Below are 15,686 nucleotides of genomic sequence, written 5' to 3'. Positions count from 1 at the left end.
GCTCTCTGCGGCATCACAGGCCTAACTTGCTGCATCTACCCTTTCAGCTAACACCTCTCAGGCACATGATCCTCTCCTGTGACGTCATCACCGACCTTTGATGGAGAAATGCCCTTATTTTGCATAAAGCTGTTTATAAGAAAATATGTTCAGATATTTTTATGAAATGCGAGGTATGGGCATTTTTTCCAGGTAAATTGTGTAAACTTTTGGTTTGCGCCTGGTACCCACAGAGGCCGGGAGAGTTGGGTGGACGCTCTGGAACTGGAGTTACAGGTGATTGTGAGCCATCATGTAGATTTTGGTACTTAACGCCCAGGTCTTCCAGAAGAGCAGCCAGTGCTCTAAACCACTGAGCCACCTCTGCAGCGACTTCAGTTTGCTTTTAGAAATCTAAAGAGAAGACACTTGAACAGAACATGTGTGTACTTGAGTGTCAGGATACTAAGTATTGACATTTGCAGTGAGAGACCAGAGCAGGCCAAGAAATGACTACATACTCTTCATTACACAAAGTCAAAGTGCATGCAAGGAGCACGCGTGTGTCCACGATGCCGCTAGTGATGTGTGGCTACTAGCTTAAAGTATGTGTCTCGGTTTCTCAGGAGCTCTTGATGCGTTCCCTGCTCCTTGATTTTTCCATTCTGCAGAACTACGATCACATCCGCATTCTGTACTGTGGAGAGTCTGTGAGCCACCACTAGGCAGGTCCTTCCTCTCCGGGCTTTATCGAGGGCCTGCTGAACCACCTGGAAAAGAAAAGGACCAAGTGACTTCCATTTGGGGTAGATCTTTATAAGCATGCCTAAGCTCAGTCGTTAAGGTAACCTAATGATGTCCTTTGCTGTACTTGCTTATCCCCAGAGGAACTGCATGACTTTGGGAAATATTCACCCTGCTCAGTAGAAATGAAAAAAGTAGTGGAATAGAACTGGCTTGCAAGAACATTTATGACGAGTGTAAACGGAATGGTTATACAAGTAAGGAGACGGTCCAGGCGCCAAGCCAAGAGGCTGCATTTCTCTACCACACCCCTCACCACCCCATTTTGCTCTAAGCACAGGACGAGTCTGGGAAGGTGGAATAACGGGAACACCCTCCCTGTGGCGGCTTCTCTATTCACGCATAGACCCCACTGCTAGTTGGTTTAGCATCAGTGGAATAGAACAAACTAGAAAAGAACATTTCCCTGAGCTTTTATTGACTGGACAGACACTTTCAGATCTGGACCCATTTTGCTATAAGATGAATTCAGAAGCTGGTTGCCTGGCTTCACCTCTCTGCTTGCCTTCCATTCTCCAGTGTGACTGTGGTCGTCATGACAAGAAAGAAGTGTCTAACCTTCTCACTCTCATTGTCAAGGGCTGAAGTAGCCTCATCCAGCAGTAAAATTTTTGGCTTGCGGAGAAGAGCCCTTGCAATAGCCAGTCTTTGTTTCTGGCCTCCAGAAAGCTGCACTCCCCTCAGTCCAACTTGAGTGTTGTACTTCTGTTTCAGAAACGTGCCGTTAGCAAAGCACGTTAGTCACCGTGGAGACAGACGCCTAAGCAGTTCACATTTCTAGACTCTTGGAAAGGTGTGTCCCAACACACCTGAAATCTACTCTTGGTCCTCTGCAGACCATTACCATTATGCTTCTATGAAGGAATTTTGTTCCAGCTTCCTGTCTATTATCTCCCTCCCACCCTTTTTCCTTTTCTTTATTGAAATAGACTCTCCCATTGCCCAGGCTGGCCTTGAACTTCCTGCATAGCCAACAATGATTTTGAACTTGTGATCCTCTTCTCTCACCTCTTGATACTGGGATGGTAAGCATGTGCCAGCAATGCCCTGTTTATGTGATGCTAGAAACAAACCAGGACATTGTGCGAATTAGGAAAGTACTTACCAGCTGGGCTATAGCCTCAGTTCCCACAGAGGAAGCCTCACAATCATAGCACAAGGGGAAAATAATGAAGAAAAGTTCTGAGTAAACCAGATGAGTATATAGTCCCTGCCCTTTTTGGTTCAAAACAATTCAAAATATTTGAAACCACCAGGCAAAGAATGAGGTTTTCTTCTTTATGCTAACCCCCAGATGCCAGGGTGCAGCCTTCACAAGAGGCTGGCATTTCTGCCCTACCCATACCATACCCAAATGCTCGTGCTCACACTCTGCTCTTCTCAGTGTCTCCATGGTGTCCCTACCCCTGCTATCACTCAGCTTCTGCCCTCACCAGGAGCCTGTCAGGATGTTCTGTTTGTCTCTTTTTGACCTAGAGCCTCAAGGAAGTCAGCCTTGAATTTGCTGTGTAGTTGAGGCTGCTCCTGACCCCCCAGTCTCCCTCCCTCTACCTTCCATGTGAATTATCTCGCACATGGGATTCCATGGGTATGTGACCATACCCATAATGCTCCCTGAATTCCTGAAGAGCAAACAAAAGCCTAGTTTTCTCCCTGCTCTCCACCCCTCTCCACTTTATTTTCTTTTAAATTCATTAATTATATGTGTATGGGTGCTATGCCTCCATGTCTGTCTGTGAACCGTATGCATGCAGTGCTCTTGAAGCTCAGAAGAGTTTGTCAGATTCCCTGGAACTGGAGTTACAGACTTGTAGGTTTTAGGAATTGAACCTACACCCTCTGGAAGAACAGTTCTGCTCTGAACTGCTGAGCCATTTTTCTAGCCATCTCTATCATTTTTAAATATAGAGTGACTTCTTAAATATATGATTCTTACTCATTCCCTAACTCTCCTAATGGATCTGCTAACTCCCTGTCTCTTTGTCACTCCATGTCACCACTTACTTTGCCAATTCTAAACATTCCTAGTCCCCAGCCTTGAGTAAGGTTTTAGAAACTATTAAGGTTAAATTCTTTGCTGCTGCGATGGATGTTAGTCTTAACCACTCACTTGATACAATCTTGAATCAATCACCTGGGAAAATAGTCCCATCAAGGGATTGTTTAGATTAGGGTGACTTGTGGGCATGTCTGTGGGGGGACTGTCTTCGCTAGTTTAGTTGAGGTGGGAAGACGAGCCCAAGATGGGTGGCAGCCTTCCCTAGGAAGGGGACCCTGGATGGTCTGAGTAGAGAAAGGCAGCTGAGCACAGACGTGCATGCATTAATTCTTTGTTCTCCGCTCTTGACTAGATATAAAGTGACAGCTGCTTCAGAGTTCTCCTGCCTTGACTTCCCCAAAGTGAAGGACCTGGAATTGAGAGCCAAATAAATCCTTTCTCTATTACATTGGTCTTTAAGTGCTTAGACCGTCTCAGGCTCATGAAATACTACATTTCTGTATCTTCTCCCTAGTTCAATCACTTGTCGCTCTGTATCTATTCTTATTTCAGGCAGTTTTTGTCTTTGTTTTTGAGACATTGTCTTGCTAAGTGGCCCAGGTGGCTTCAAACAGGCAGTCCTTGTGCCTCACTGCTCTGAGTCCTGGGATTACAGGCGGAGTTGCCGCACTGGGCACCATTTATTGTTATTCTATGGTGTCTGTTATCATGTCTTTGCTCAGACCTCATCCGTGGGCTCAGAACAAAGAATGTTATTTGTGTTTTACAATGACGTCTGTACCCATGAGATTACATTTGGTTTGTCTGGGTTATTTTTCATAAGTAATAGCTCAGTAGTTTACAAAGCAAGGCTGAGTAGCTGTGTGTTGAGTAAATGAAACAAATCTATAACTGTTTGGATGGGAATGAGGATAGGAAGGGCAGATTTTAAGCCATCGGGACATGGCAGATGTGTGAATAAATAAAGTATGAAATAAAGGTAAAATAAATCCTTAGAAACTGGCAGGGCGATGACCTTCAACCTGCTAAACAATTCCTGGAGAAACTGAGATTGATAATATCTAGATGTTTGGGAAGACTGCTGTTTCTGTTTTACGTGGAGCCCTATGTTTGCCATATTGAGCACCACGGGAGAAGCTGACCTTGTCTTGCAGGTTTTACATTGATTCTGTGATCTTATATTGGGATAGATGTTAAGATCAGTTTGTTTGCTTAAGAAAATATATTCTTGTTGGGTGGTGGTGGTGAACACCTTTAATATGAGCACATGGGAGACAGAGGCAGGCAGATCTCCAAGTTTGAGGCTAGGCTGGTTTACAGAGTGAGTTCTAGGACAGCCAGGGCTACACAGAGAAACCCTGTCATGACCCCCTTCCTCCTAAAAAAAAAGAACAAGAAAAAAAATCTATTCTTGGACAGGTGCGGTGGCACACACCTCTAACCCCAGCACTTTGGAAGCAGAGAAGGTGGATCTATATGAACTAGAGGCCAGTCTGCTCTATATGTTCTTTCCAGATCAGCTAGAACCACACAGGGAGACCCTGTCTTAAAAAATCTATCCAAAGAAAATGCAGTAAATCACAAGGTTCACCTTTATTTCTTCCCCAAATACTTACTTCAAAGTGACACCATGTCTTTTAAGTTCATGCTCTCACCCAAGGCAGAGTGAAAGCTCAAAATAGCATGGCATGTGAATGCTAACCCTGCGCATTACATATGAAAGCCTATCAGGCTGGAAAGATTAGTGAAAACATCAGGGTTGCTTTTTACGTCCACCTTTATGTGAGACTGCATCAAAAGCAGCACTCTGCAGCTTCGTAGCTCAATATTTCAGCGGTTTTCTTACCCTGGGGAGCCCTTCAATGAAAGAATGGATGTTGGCTGCATCTGCAGCTTCTTTGATCTCCTCCAAGGACACCACGCGGCTGTTCTCACCATAGGCAATGTTCTCGGCGATGCTACAGTTGAAGAGCACAGGCTCTTGGGAGACGATAGCTGTCTGGGAACGCAGCCACTGCACGTTCAGTTCTTTTACATCAACACCATCAAGCAGCTGCCAGAGCAGAGCGGAGACTAGTTTGTTAACAACCGTGTCGTGTTACACTTCACGCTATTCACACATATACAAATCATAACAAGAAGCCTAGGAATTCAAGCTATTTTTTTAAAGTATATGTTGCCAGAGGAAGGTTCATAAATCAACTGTTGGATCGGAGCTCCGAGGTTACACCTTACTGACACGCCATTCCAAACACGTCCTTTTAGAAATGACCACAGCTCCCAGGGGTGTGCTGAGAGACTAGAGTACACCTAGAACTCCATCTTAGAGTTGCATAGAAAATGATCACCCTCCCTGTCCAGCACAGCTACACTCCACTACTGATATCTAACAGGAGAGCTGGCACAGACTGATGCTGAAGGCTACCTATGGAGACATGCTCCGAGCCATGTTTTCAATCACACACATACATGAAATTCATCTGCTGTTTGAGGAGCATGCCTGCTGAGTGCCTGGGACCCCAGGTCCTCGGGAAATAAGACAATGCACAACTCATTCTCACCCTGACAGTTTATGTTGTAGCTGACAGATGCAGGTATGATGTGAAGACAGGGTGACAGACACAGGGACTGAGCAGCGGATGTCGAGGGTGGCTGTGGGAAGGGACATTGGGACTAAACCATAAATGATAAGGCACAGGCAGCACTTGTGTGGATGTGCTGTGAGTACATCTGCACAAGAGTAGATGGGGGACAGAAAAAAAGTCCCACAGAAGCTGTGGGGATGATGTTCCACAAGAGAAGGGTAAGGGGGAGACCTTTGGAGAGGGAGGCAGGAGCCAGGTCACAGAGGGCTTGGGAGATATTAAACCTTGATTTTGTTTGGTGGTTTCCAGGAGGGAGTGACTATGCTGCCTGAAAATAGCTAGATGCTGCCCAGTTCAAAAGAGCTTTCTGAGCAGCTCTGCTTTCTCAGCGCTTGTTGAGACTATAATGGAGAAAGACTGGAAATTACAAGAGAATGGGATTAACATTGACATTTTAACTTTCAGGGAGGGAGGGGACAAGATGCAAGCTTAGTGTGTATAGGAAGGAGAGGAAGAGAGGGAGCTGCCGTGGTGGGGAAGGATAATAGGAATACAGGAGATATATAAGCTATTAGTACATGAAAGCAAGGTAAAGATTGTCATCCTTGGTTCAAAGGAGGAAGAGATCGATTGTTGCTTTTTGTGATCAGGACGCTCTGCTTAATGGAGGTTGATTTGGAGTAAGCCTTAGCCTTGAAAAAAAAGGTCTTGATAGCTGAGGGTGTGGAAGGCTGAGAACAGCCAAGGGATAGGAGACCACTAAGGGTCTTACGCCAGAAGGGGTAGGAAGTAGTGATACTGTGTGAGGGAAAGCCGCTTGCCCCCACGCCCATATTCCAAAAGAATTCCACAACTTCTAAGATAAAAACTGAGGCTGTCAGGACAGCTCAAGATTCTGGTTCATTGTACTCAGTGTCAAAGTCCTGCCCACCAGTTTTGTTGTCAGACCTTTGGTTTCTTTTTGCTGCTGCTGCTGTTTGCTTGGCCTTGTGTTTGCTCTACTAGGCTTACCTGCACCTTTAAGGGCTTGCCACTAACCCCCAGCTCGGCTGTTTTAAGTCCATCTCACCACTTGTCCGTTCACGGGGTCATAAAATCTTTGTAGCAGTTGGACACAGGTGCTTTTCCCACAGCCACTGCTCCCAACAAAAGCTACGGTCTTCCCCTTCTCAATGCAGAGGGACACGTCATGAAGGACAGGGACTTCCGGACGACAGGGATAGAAGAAAGAAACTTCTCGAAATTCTAAGTTTCCTTCACAGGCGTCCTGTGAAAGGAGGAGGGCACTGCTCTCAGTGGACGTAGGAAGGTGGCCCCCCGGCCGTGCCCTGCGTAAGCACTGTCTGTACATTGTTCATGTCCCCAGAACAGCCCAGTCTCAAGCACATTCCTCTCCACAGGGTGCTGACTCAAGGCTGGACCTTGTCAGTGTCGGTGGTTGTGTGTATTTCCTGCCGCCTCACTGATGGGCTGTGTTTCCATAGAGCACTACAGTCTTTCAGTTTGGGATCACAGCCTGTTCTGCTGACTAGCTGACCAGCTTCTCTAAATAAATGTTGTTTTTTAAAATTTAGGTTGAGCTTTAAAAACCCTTTACTGCTTAACTCAGAAATGCCTTATAGTATCTGTGAAATAACTGTAAAATTTCTCTATACTTACTTTTATTTTGAAAACTGGACTATGTTTTACAGTTAATATATACTACTGTGAACTCTGATCTATCTTCATTTTCAGTTAATCATTATTTGGCTGTAATACTTAGCTAAAAGTTTACTTTTCTCTGTTTTTCAATCCCTTTAGTCATTGGTGATTTTTTTAATGTAAGCTAATACTTTTCTATAACGATATTCTTTTAAAAGTTTTTTTATACTTTATTTATTTTTAATCTTATGTGCTTTGGTGTGAGGGTATCAGAGCCCCTGGAACTAGAGTTGCAGACATAGAGCCGCCATGTGGGTGCTGGGAATTGAACCCAGGTCCTCTGGAAGAACAGCCAGTGCTCTTAACTGCTGAGCTGTTTTTGCAGGCCCCGCATAATGATATTCTTAAAAGCTTTCCAGCACCATAACTAAGTGTTGATTATTTATTTTTGGCTCAAAGTTTTGGGGTTCTTTTAAAATTCACATTTGGCCTTTCTTTCTCCTTCCCTCCCTCTCTTTTTCTCTCTCAGTATCTCTCCTCAAGTGTGTATGTGTGAATGTGTGTGTGTGTGTTTCTGGTGGTCAAAGCCAGAGCTTCATGCATCCTACGCATATCCTCGAGCACTGAATAACACCCCCAATTACATTACAGTATTTTTGGGTTTTGTAATCAGGTAGATGCAGACTAAGGTTATACTTTTAAGATTATACTTATAGTTGGGTTTAACCGTCATGTGCAGTACTCTGAATCTAGGAGGAAAGGTGTAAAGCATGCTAGAGGTGGGGTAGGTGTGACACTCGGTGGAGGAGCCCTTGCTGTGTGAGAAGCCCTGGGTGCATGCCGGGTGTGGTGGCACATATCTGCGGCTCCAGCGTTTGGGAGGCGGGACTGGGAAGATGGGAAGCCTAAAGATGGCTTTCGGCTGCACAGTGAGTTTGAGGCCAGCCTGCACAGCAGATATGAGATCTTGTCTCAAACACAAGCATACATACACACAAAACATGTTTGATAATATTGTTCTGTGTGGAAGGCGTGAAACAGGAAGACGTGGCTAAAGGCTCTAGCAGCAGAATAAAATATCCACCATGATATACACCAGATCTAAGCAGGAAGTAAAAGTCATTTATTTTTGGTTTGTTCATTTTTTATTTTGTCCCATTATTTCTCCATATATTGTGGTGTCTTTGGGAAGTCACAGATGTTCTAGAAAGTCCCTAGATCTTAACACATTTTAAAGTTTATTCTTATTATTTTTAATTTCAATATGGAAAATTTCAATCTTATATAAAAGGTGAGAGAAATATAATAGGCTGCTATGTATCTGTCAGCTACCTTTACTCTATATCAGTTTATGGGATTTATTTACCCAGATTTCAATTTTTAAAAGCAGAAGTAATAATCTGAAATATTTTATATTAGATAAAATATGGAATAATTTTGTAGTCTTTATAGGAAATATGTGTGTTATGTGCCATGTATATAGTTTATCTATCCCTTCTTTCCTTCCCTTCCCTCCTCCTCAGCCTTTATATGCATACAGTTCAATATTCAGATAGCTGTGAGATACTCAATTTCTCTTTGAACTTATAGAAACAAATAAAAGCAGCATTACACACTTAAAAATCTCAAGATTTTAAATTTTCTCATGTTCTTTACTTTCCTATATACTTGATTTTTCTGTGATGTATCTTTGAGCATCACATTTTGAGAATTTTAAGGTATTTTTATTTTTGTTACCAGCCACGTGTACAAGCCTCTTATTAATTATATGCCGCCACTGATAATGCTACCTGAAACTGTCACATAAGTAAATCTACTCTTAAAGTTATAGAGAGAAATGATATAGTTTTAAATGAAAACATTAAGTATGTATGAAATAATGATTCTAATTTTTAAATATATAAATTTTAGAAAGGTTTTGACCCTGCACATGTACTTAATGTACAGTGCTGTTATTAAGAAACGTCTCCACATGATTTAGCTCTCTGTTGTTTCTTTTTCAATACTCACGGTCTCTTAAAGCTTGCAGTTTAACTTGTGTGTACAATTTAATAAGGTATTCAGTTCCCCTTTTTCCTCTTACGCAGTTTTTCCCCATGAAAAACTGTGTTTGAAACAAAAGGCATTATTTACCTTGTAGATGTGATTAGAGAAAAATGAATGAAATCTAGCCAACAGTCATGCAAGGCTAAAACATTTGCTGTTCAAATACATTTGACTTAGTAATCAATGTTTCATTGGACATTCTTATGGCATTCAGCATATAAACTGAGGTGAGAATCTGAGTAGAATGAGACACTCTTCCTCCTTGTAGTACTAAAATTCTGGTACCTGATTTTAGGAGAATATTCTGTATTAGCAGTACTTGTACTGAGGCAGTGGATACTTAAAATTCTAGTTGTGCTTACTGGTTTTTTCCCACTTTGACTGCAGCTGTCTATAGTTGGTTTCATTTTCAGCAAAGCAAACAGATGTGCAGCTCCAACTTTGGCTTTGGAATATTCAGGAGCCCAAACAAGCGTTTCTCCAATGGCCATAGCCCCATATGCAATGGCGGTAAAAACTCTGTTGAAAGATCAGATAACTGTCTCAGGTCTATTGTAAGAGCAGAACTTGAGGAGTCAAGGGAGCATGAACAGAAGTAAGACAGCACCACTGTCACCAAAGGGCTTCTCTTTCTAGCTTTCTGCAAAATGCAAAACAACCTTTGCATTTGAGATGTCAACAATTCCTCTTTTGATTGGTGACTAGAGATTCCAGCCAGGGAGCAAGAAACCCTTTAGCCACTCTGATACAGGCATGTTTGTTGGAGATTTGGGGGAGAATGCACTGACAATAGGAAGAATAGGTCTGATGCAGGCCCCCTCTGTTTTCAGGCAATGTAGTTACAGCAGGTGGCAGAGGCTGGGTCAGATTAACCTCTGCTTTAGGTGATGCTCTGTTTAGAGAGCTAAGCTTGAACTTGCACTTCCTTCGTCTTCTTGTCCTGACTAAAGGGCACTTCCCCCAGGCCTAGAGGAGCTGTGGTCTTGTAGTTTGCTATAGACTCTGATCTCAGTTTCGACACATTCGGGCCATCAGGCTGGTGGCGTTTGAGAGCACACAGGGCATTCACAGAGTTGCCACCTAACATGTGGCTACATATTTTCTTCCTATTTTTCCTCTTTCATTTTTGATGCAAAGAACAGTTCAACCAGAGCTGGACACACTTCACCGCCTGCAGTCCTGGACTCCGCCTGCTTCTTTGTTTTGACCCATCACAAACACGTCTGGAGGTCTGGCAGGGTAGTGCAGTACTTTAATCCCTGCCGTCAGGAGGGAGGCAGGCAGGTCTTTGTGAGTTCTAGGCCAGCATGGCCTAGGCTTACATAGCAAGCTCTTGGCTAACCATGATTATTGAGAGATATTGTCTCAAAAACCAAGCCAAACCAAAACCCAGTTTTGTCTGGATTCCTCATGAATTTCATCCTTTCCCACCCTGTGACCTCGCAAAGGATGGGGGCTGTGGTCTCTTCAGTGACCTTGACCTTAGACCACAAGTCCTGCTGGTTTTACGAGTTTAAAAACCACCAGTTTATAGGTTATTTGTTGCTAAAACTACTGTTGTCAGTAGTTCCGTGATACTGATACATTTTTACTACTCTTTCAAGAAATTGTTTAATGGCTCAAAATGTCTTTCAGAAACTAGATATAAAGCTATAACATGCTAGGCCACATGCGAAAAGCGCTTGTTTGTTGTTCTTTGATACAATGTCTCCCTACGCCACTCAGGCTATTCTTGAAATTACTATACAGGCCAGGCTAGTCTTGAGCTCTGCATCCTCTTGCCTCAGTCTCCTGAAAACATGTGTCTGTGCCCAGCTGTGTTTGTTTTAAATGCAGGGGAAAGTCAAGCTGGATAAAGCTGAAGTCTTAGTCTGACCCAAGATCAGGATTCAGCAGGTGAGCTGGGAGGACAGCTGTTCTGGGAGTGTAGAGACCTGGGTCATGAAGTACAGGGTGGAGCTTCTCAGCTTTTCAGAAGTCAGCAACTGAGAAAGCCTCGGGCGTGTCTCAGCCACCGCTGTGTTTCTGTGAAGAGACACCATACCCATGACAGCTCTTATGAAAGAAAGCACTTGATGGGGGCCTGCTTACAGTGCCAGAGGCTTAGCTCATCGCTATGGAGGTGGAGAGCATGGTGGCACATTGCAGACATGATGCTGGAGAGGCGGCTGAGAGCTCTACCACTCACCCACAGGCCTGGCGTGGGCATCTGACCCATCAAAGCCCTCCACTGGTGGCACACTTCCTCCACAAGGCCACACCTCCTTATCCTCCCAAAGCTTTCAGAAGGTTCCACTCCCTGGTCACCAAACATTTAAATATATGAGCCTAATGGGCAATTCTCGTTAAAACCACTTCGATGTGGTTTAATATATGCCCCGATATTAATCCATCCTAAAATTTCCACTCTTAGAGTAGCTTTATGCATTAGGTGTAGAGATCTTGAGCTTCGTGCCCTTGCTAGTCCCCTCTTTAAAATGGACGTCTTGCTCAGAAGGGCTTTCCTTGAAGCCTGTTCCTGTAGGAGAGCATTGACAGGAAGAATGGAGTGTCTAGAGGGAGGGAGCTCCAGCACAGGGCCTTGCCTTCATTGTATGGGGAACTGATGCCCTCAGCATTACAGGGCTGTGCCTAGTGGAGAGTTTGGGTTCCGTGGTGATGGGCTACCTAGGGCCGAGGTAGGGACATTGATCTTAACTTACCCCATTTGGGTTCAGTGTAAAGTTAGGCCAATGCCCACATACCTAGGAACCTGGTTTGTTGTCTCATCTGCCTGGTTTATCAGTGAGATAAACCACAAGTCTTTACAACTCAGCAGGCATTCCATGTACAGCTACCAGGCCTGAGCTCCATAGCACAGTCAAAGCAGATCCTTCAAATCCTGCTCAAACTCCTGGGGCATCCCGATGGAGGATCTACCCAGAGAAACCCACTGTCAACCTCCATACCAAGCTGGGTTTGGGGTGTCTCACCCAGGGGTGAGCCATGAAAGCAGTCAGATATACTAACAGATATTTGCAGTTACTAAAGTACATTCATTACATTAAACAGGAAACATACCACAGGTCCTAAGAGATTTTCCCACTGAACTAACTTGACACACAAATATGTAAAGCAGGAACTACATAAGGGAAAAATGTTTCACTGTATGTATCCCAGGCTGGATTTGAACTGAATTCTTGTGTAGCTCATGGTGCTCCCCTCCCAGCTGACTTTCTCTTTTAAAATTATTTTTGGCACATAAAGTAGGGGGATTCACCGTGCATTTTCATAACTCTGTGTCTGTAGCTTTCATATGCTGTGTTGTCCTTGGGAGAAATCTTAGTGCAGTATATGACACTGAATCCATCATGGAACCCTTCCTGTTGGCCGGGCTGGGGAGGAAGGGAAAGCAGGGAGCTGGGAGCACCCTGGCACTCCAACTTCCTGTTGGCCGGGCTGGGGAAGAAGGGAAAGCAGGGAGCAGGAGCACCCTGGCACTCCAAGGGGTTATCCTCCTGCATCTTACTTGTGTGGGTTATGTAACGTGAACAGCCACCATCTCACTACACTGGTCTTCCTGAGAACACCTGAACGCAGCAAATACCAACACCTATTATAACTGTTAACAGAATTTAAATTTTTCTTTGAATAGAAACAACCCCCTAAAACACAGACACGAGTGATTCCAGTTTTAACACAGCTGATCCCAAAAGGGGTAATCAGCATATTCACCAATCATCGTGCCTCCCCTGAGCCCTGCTCCGGTTTTGAGACCTTGAGTGATTGAACTGTTCTGGGAGGAAATTTAGTGTTCCTTGAGCAGGGTTCCCAGGATCATTTGATTTCTTTTTGAGTATGACTCCTAATTATAAACAAACACTAACTATAAACAGGAGCTAGGAACGGCTACAGGTTACATGGCGGTTCTGAGAATTCAATGCATAAGTGATGGAGGGCACCTGGAACATAAAAAGCATCAACAAATGAATTTGTGTATTGTTCCTTTCATTGAATGAGGAGTTCCTGGGACACTTTGTTGGAAGATGAGCTTTCATGCTTGTAGAAATACAGTACACAGTAAGTCTCATCATCGTAATCAAATACCCTAGTGTAAGGTCCTCTTTGGGAGGAAAGGGGAGCAGCTGTCAGACTGGAAGCACTCACTCAGGGAACTGGCTCATGCTCTTTCCCTGCTCATCCGGATGCCAGCCAGAGGCCCTGCCCTCCCGCTCCACATCTTTTTCATGATGGATGGAGGAATACCATGACACACTGAGGTTTACTAGGTGCTCCAGAGCTGGTGACTGTTTTCAAACACACGATATAATCTGACCACCTAGGAGATAATTAGGCCAGGAACTTCCCAGTTCACAAATTAGGAAACTCCAGCTTGTGAAAATTACACAGTTGGCCCAGGATCACACAGACTGCAATGTGGGCAGGCCTCCTGCTGACTGTTTCCTTCACACGCTGCGCGTTCTGGGGGTAAGCATGGAGTCTGCCCTCGTGCCATGTTTCCTTAGCCCCTGTCCCTCTCCTGGGATCTGCACTGACCTCAGGTATCTGTTCTGCTTTGACCTCTCCATGTAGATCTTTGTTAATCTAGCTGGCCTATGCGCCCTCCTCCAGATGACCCCTGGGGAAGAGGCAGCAGGAGGGGACAGTTGTCATACAGGACCCAAGCTAACTAAAGTGACTGACTCAGTTACAGAGATCCATTCTAAGCAAAGATAGTAATGAAGGCCTAATGAGCTCCTTTCTAGCCCTTGCTGTTTCAAAGTATCTGTTTGCTATTAGTATTCATTGAAAATGAAGCTATGTTGCTATTCTGATAGCTACAATTTAATACTAAAAGTTCAGGGTAGCTTTATGTTGAGAACTCTACTGATATTTTGAAGAACAGGGAACACACAGGTGGTGAGTGCCTACCTTAGCAAGTTTCCAAGCCTTTCTTATGACTGCAGTGCAGTGTGCATGTTTCTTTTTTTTTTTTTGCCTGATGTAGTGCTTAGCTTTGTCTATGTGTACCACAAAGACAGAGGTGACACAGTCAGAGGAAAGCCTGAAGCTGTCAAGGTGGAAGGTCCAAAAGCCTATGCTGCTCACCAAGAGTTTCTGGTTTACATTGTGAAAAGCACAGCAGCTAGGACCTTGCCTCGTGGTGCCTGTACCACACCTTTCAGTTTTTGCTTTTGGATAGAGTCTTGTTATGTGGTCCATGCTGGGCTAGAACTCACTATGTACTTAGGTTGGCCTCCAGCTTGCAATCTTCCTATTTTGGCCTCCCAAACGCTAGGATTATAGATTTTTTATATGATACCTACTCTATTAATGCAGAATGAGACAGGGAAACTAAATTTATTTTGTATTCCTAAAATACTGTATATTTGTAGTGCAGTAATCACCTGAGCATTGCCAAGCTAACTTTGAGGGGCTGTTTTACTACCTCTCTGAATGTGAGGGCCAACACAGGTTTCTTGCAGTGCCTGATCCATGGCCCAAAGTCAACAGAATAAAAACAGTATTATCCCATTTAAATGTGTGCTTCAGGAAGGTTCTACAACTGAGCAGATGACTCTAGTAAGCTCTTGCCACAGCCACGCATGCTCACCGTCTAAAGAGGCTTTTCCCCTCCACGCAGCGTGTGAGGAGACTTTGTGGGAGCATTCTCTGCACACACCCCTTCTCAGCACAGCATCCCTCCTGAAGAGACAGCTAACCCACACCTATAGTGGTAAGCCTTGAAAGTACACTCATTTTATTGGGCAAAAGTATGTTATCATTTCACTTATTGTGATCGTGTGTGATAAGGTATGATATGTGCTTCGATGGAGGGGGTGTGTGTCTCCACACGGGTGTGGAGATCCAGCAAACCCTGCAGCACCCTCAGGTCATCTGGCTAGATCAGCAAGTTTCTGTACTTGCTGCGCCACGTTACCCTCTCGCATCATTATTTTAACAGTAAGCTAAAATATGAGTTCCCAATTTTTCCATACTTCTAGAGAAGTTTCTGGTAGTAGACCAAGTAAATGAATAAGAAATTTATTCTGGTATGAAGAGCGGAGAGCTGAGTAAAATATAGTTCTGGCGTTCATGTTTCTTTAAAGTGCGTGACCCTGGGCCTTGTAATAATCCAGCATGTTTAATTAAGGTCCATATTTCTGGCCCCATATCAGATCTGTAAATCAGACTGTAGGGTGAGCTCTAAGCACCACCTTTTAAAGCCAGCTCTGAGACTGCCACCTAAGAGACCAACAAAAGAGGATTAGCTTAAACTCAGGGGAGGACTCTAGAAGTGGAGATTTCCTTTTTGAACCTTTTCCATCCTGTTGGGTGATTAGAAAGTCCTCTGTCGCTCTAAACAGTGGAAGGCACAGTCTCCTAGGCTAGGTGTCCATGGGGACACTTGAGATACACAGGGTAATAGAGGGTGCACTGGCCTCTGCAAAAATTACATAGCTTTAATTAAGATAGTCCTCACTGCCTCACTTCGTCTCAGCCGGCAGGTCTATACCATGTGTGACACTACTCTGCCCTCTGCCTGTGGCTAGACAACTGTTTCTTCCTGACCCTGGGAAATACCATCATGATACAATTCAGAATTGTGTGTGTGTGTGTGTGTGTGTGTGTGTGTGTGTGTGTGTGTGTGT

General features: G+C 44.2%; 1 protein-coding gene across 1 annotated transcript in view; it reads right to left on the bottom strand.

Moving 5' to 3' along the window:
- Positions 1 to 408: 408 nt before the first annotated feature.
- The window catches only part of Abcb5 (ATP binding cassette subfamily B member 5), a 57,674-nt gene continuing 42,396 nt past the window's right edge, over positions 409 to 15,686 (bottom strand). Inside the window, exons 12-16 of the mRNA XM_055607550.1 lie at positions 9,417 to 9,573; positions 6,437 to 6,634; positions 4,629 to 4,835; positions 1,342 to 1,488; positions 409 to 749 (exon numbers count right to left, since the gene is read on the bottom strand). Coding sequence (XP_055463525.1) covers positions 558 to 749; positions 1,342 to 1,488; positions 4,629 to 4,835; positions 6,437 to 6,634; positions 9,417 to 9,573 — 901 coding nt within the window. The 3' untranslated portion in view covers positions 409 to 557. The remainder of the gene's footprint in view (positions 750 to 1,341; positions 1,489 to 4,628; positions 4,836 to 6,436; positions 6,635 to 9,416; positions 9,574 to 15,686) is intronic.

This window comes from Psammomys obesus, unplaced genomic scaffold, assembly GCF_907164565.1.
Source record: "Psammomys obesus unplaced genomic scaffold, mPsaObe1.curated_primary_1811, whole genome shotgun sequence".
Classification (NCBI taxonomy): Eukaryota; Metazoa; Chordata; class Mammalia; order Rodentia; family Muridae; genus Psammomys; species Psammomys obesus.
This window is presented reverse-complemented; position numbering and strand designations above follow the sequence as displayed.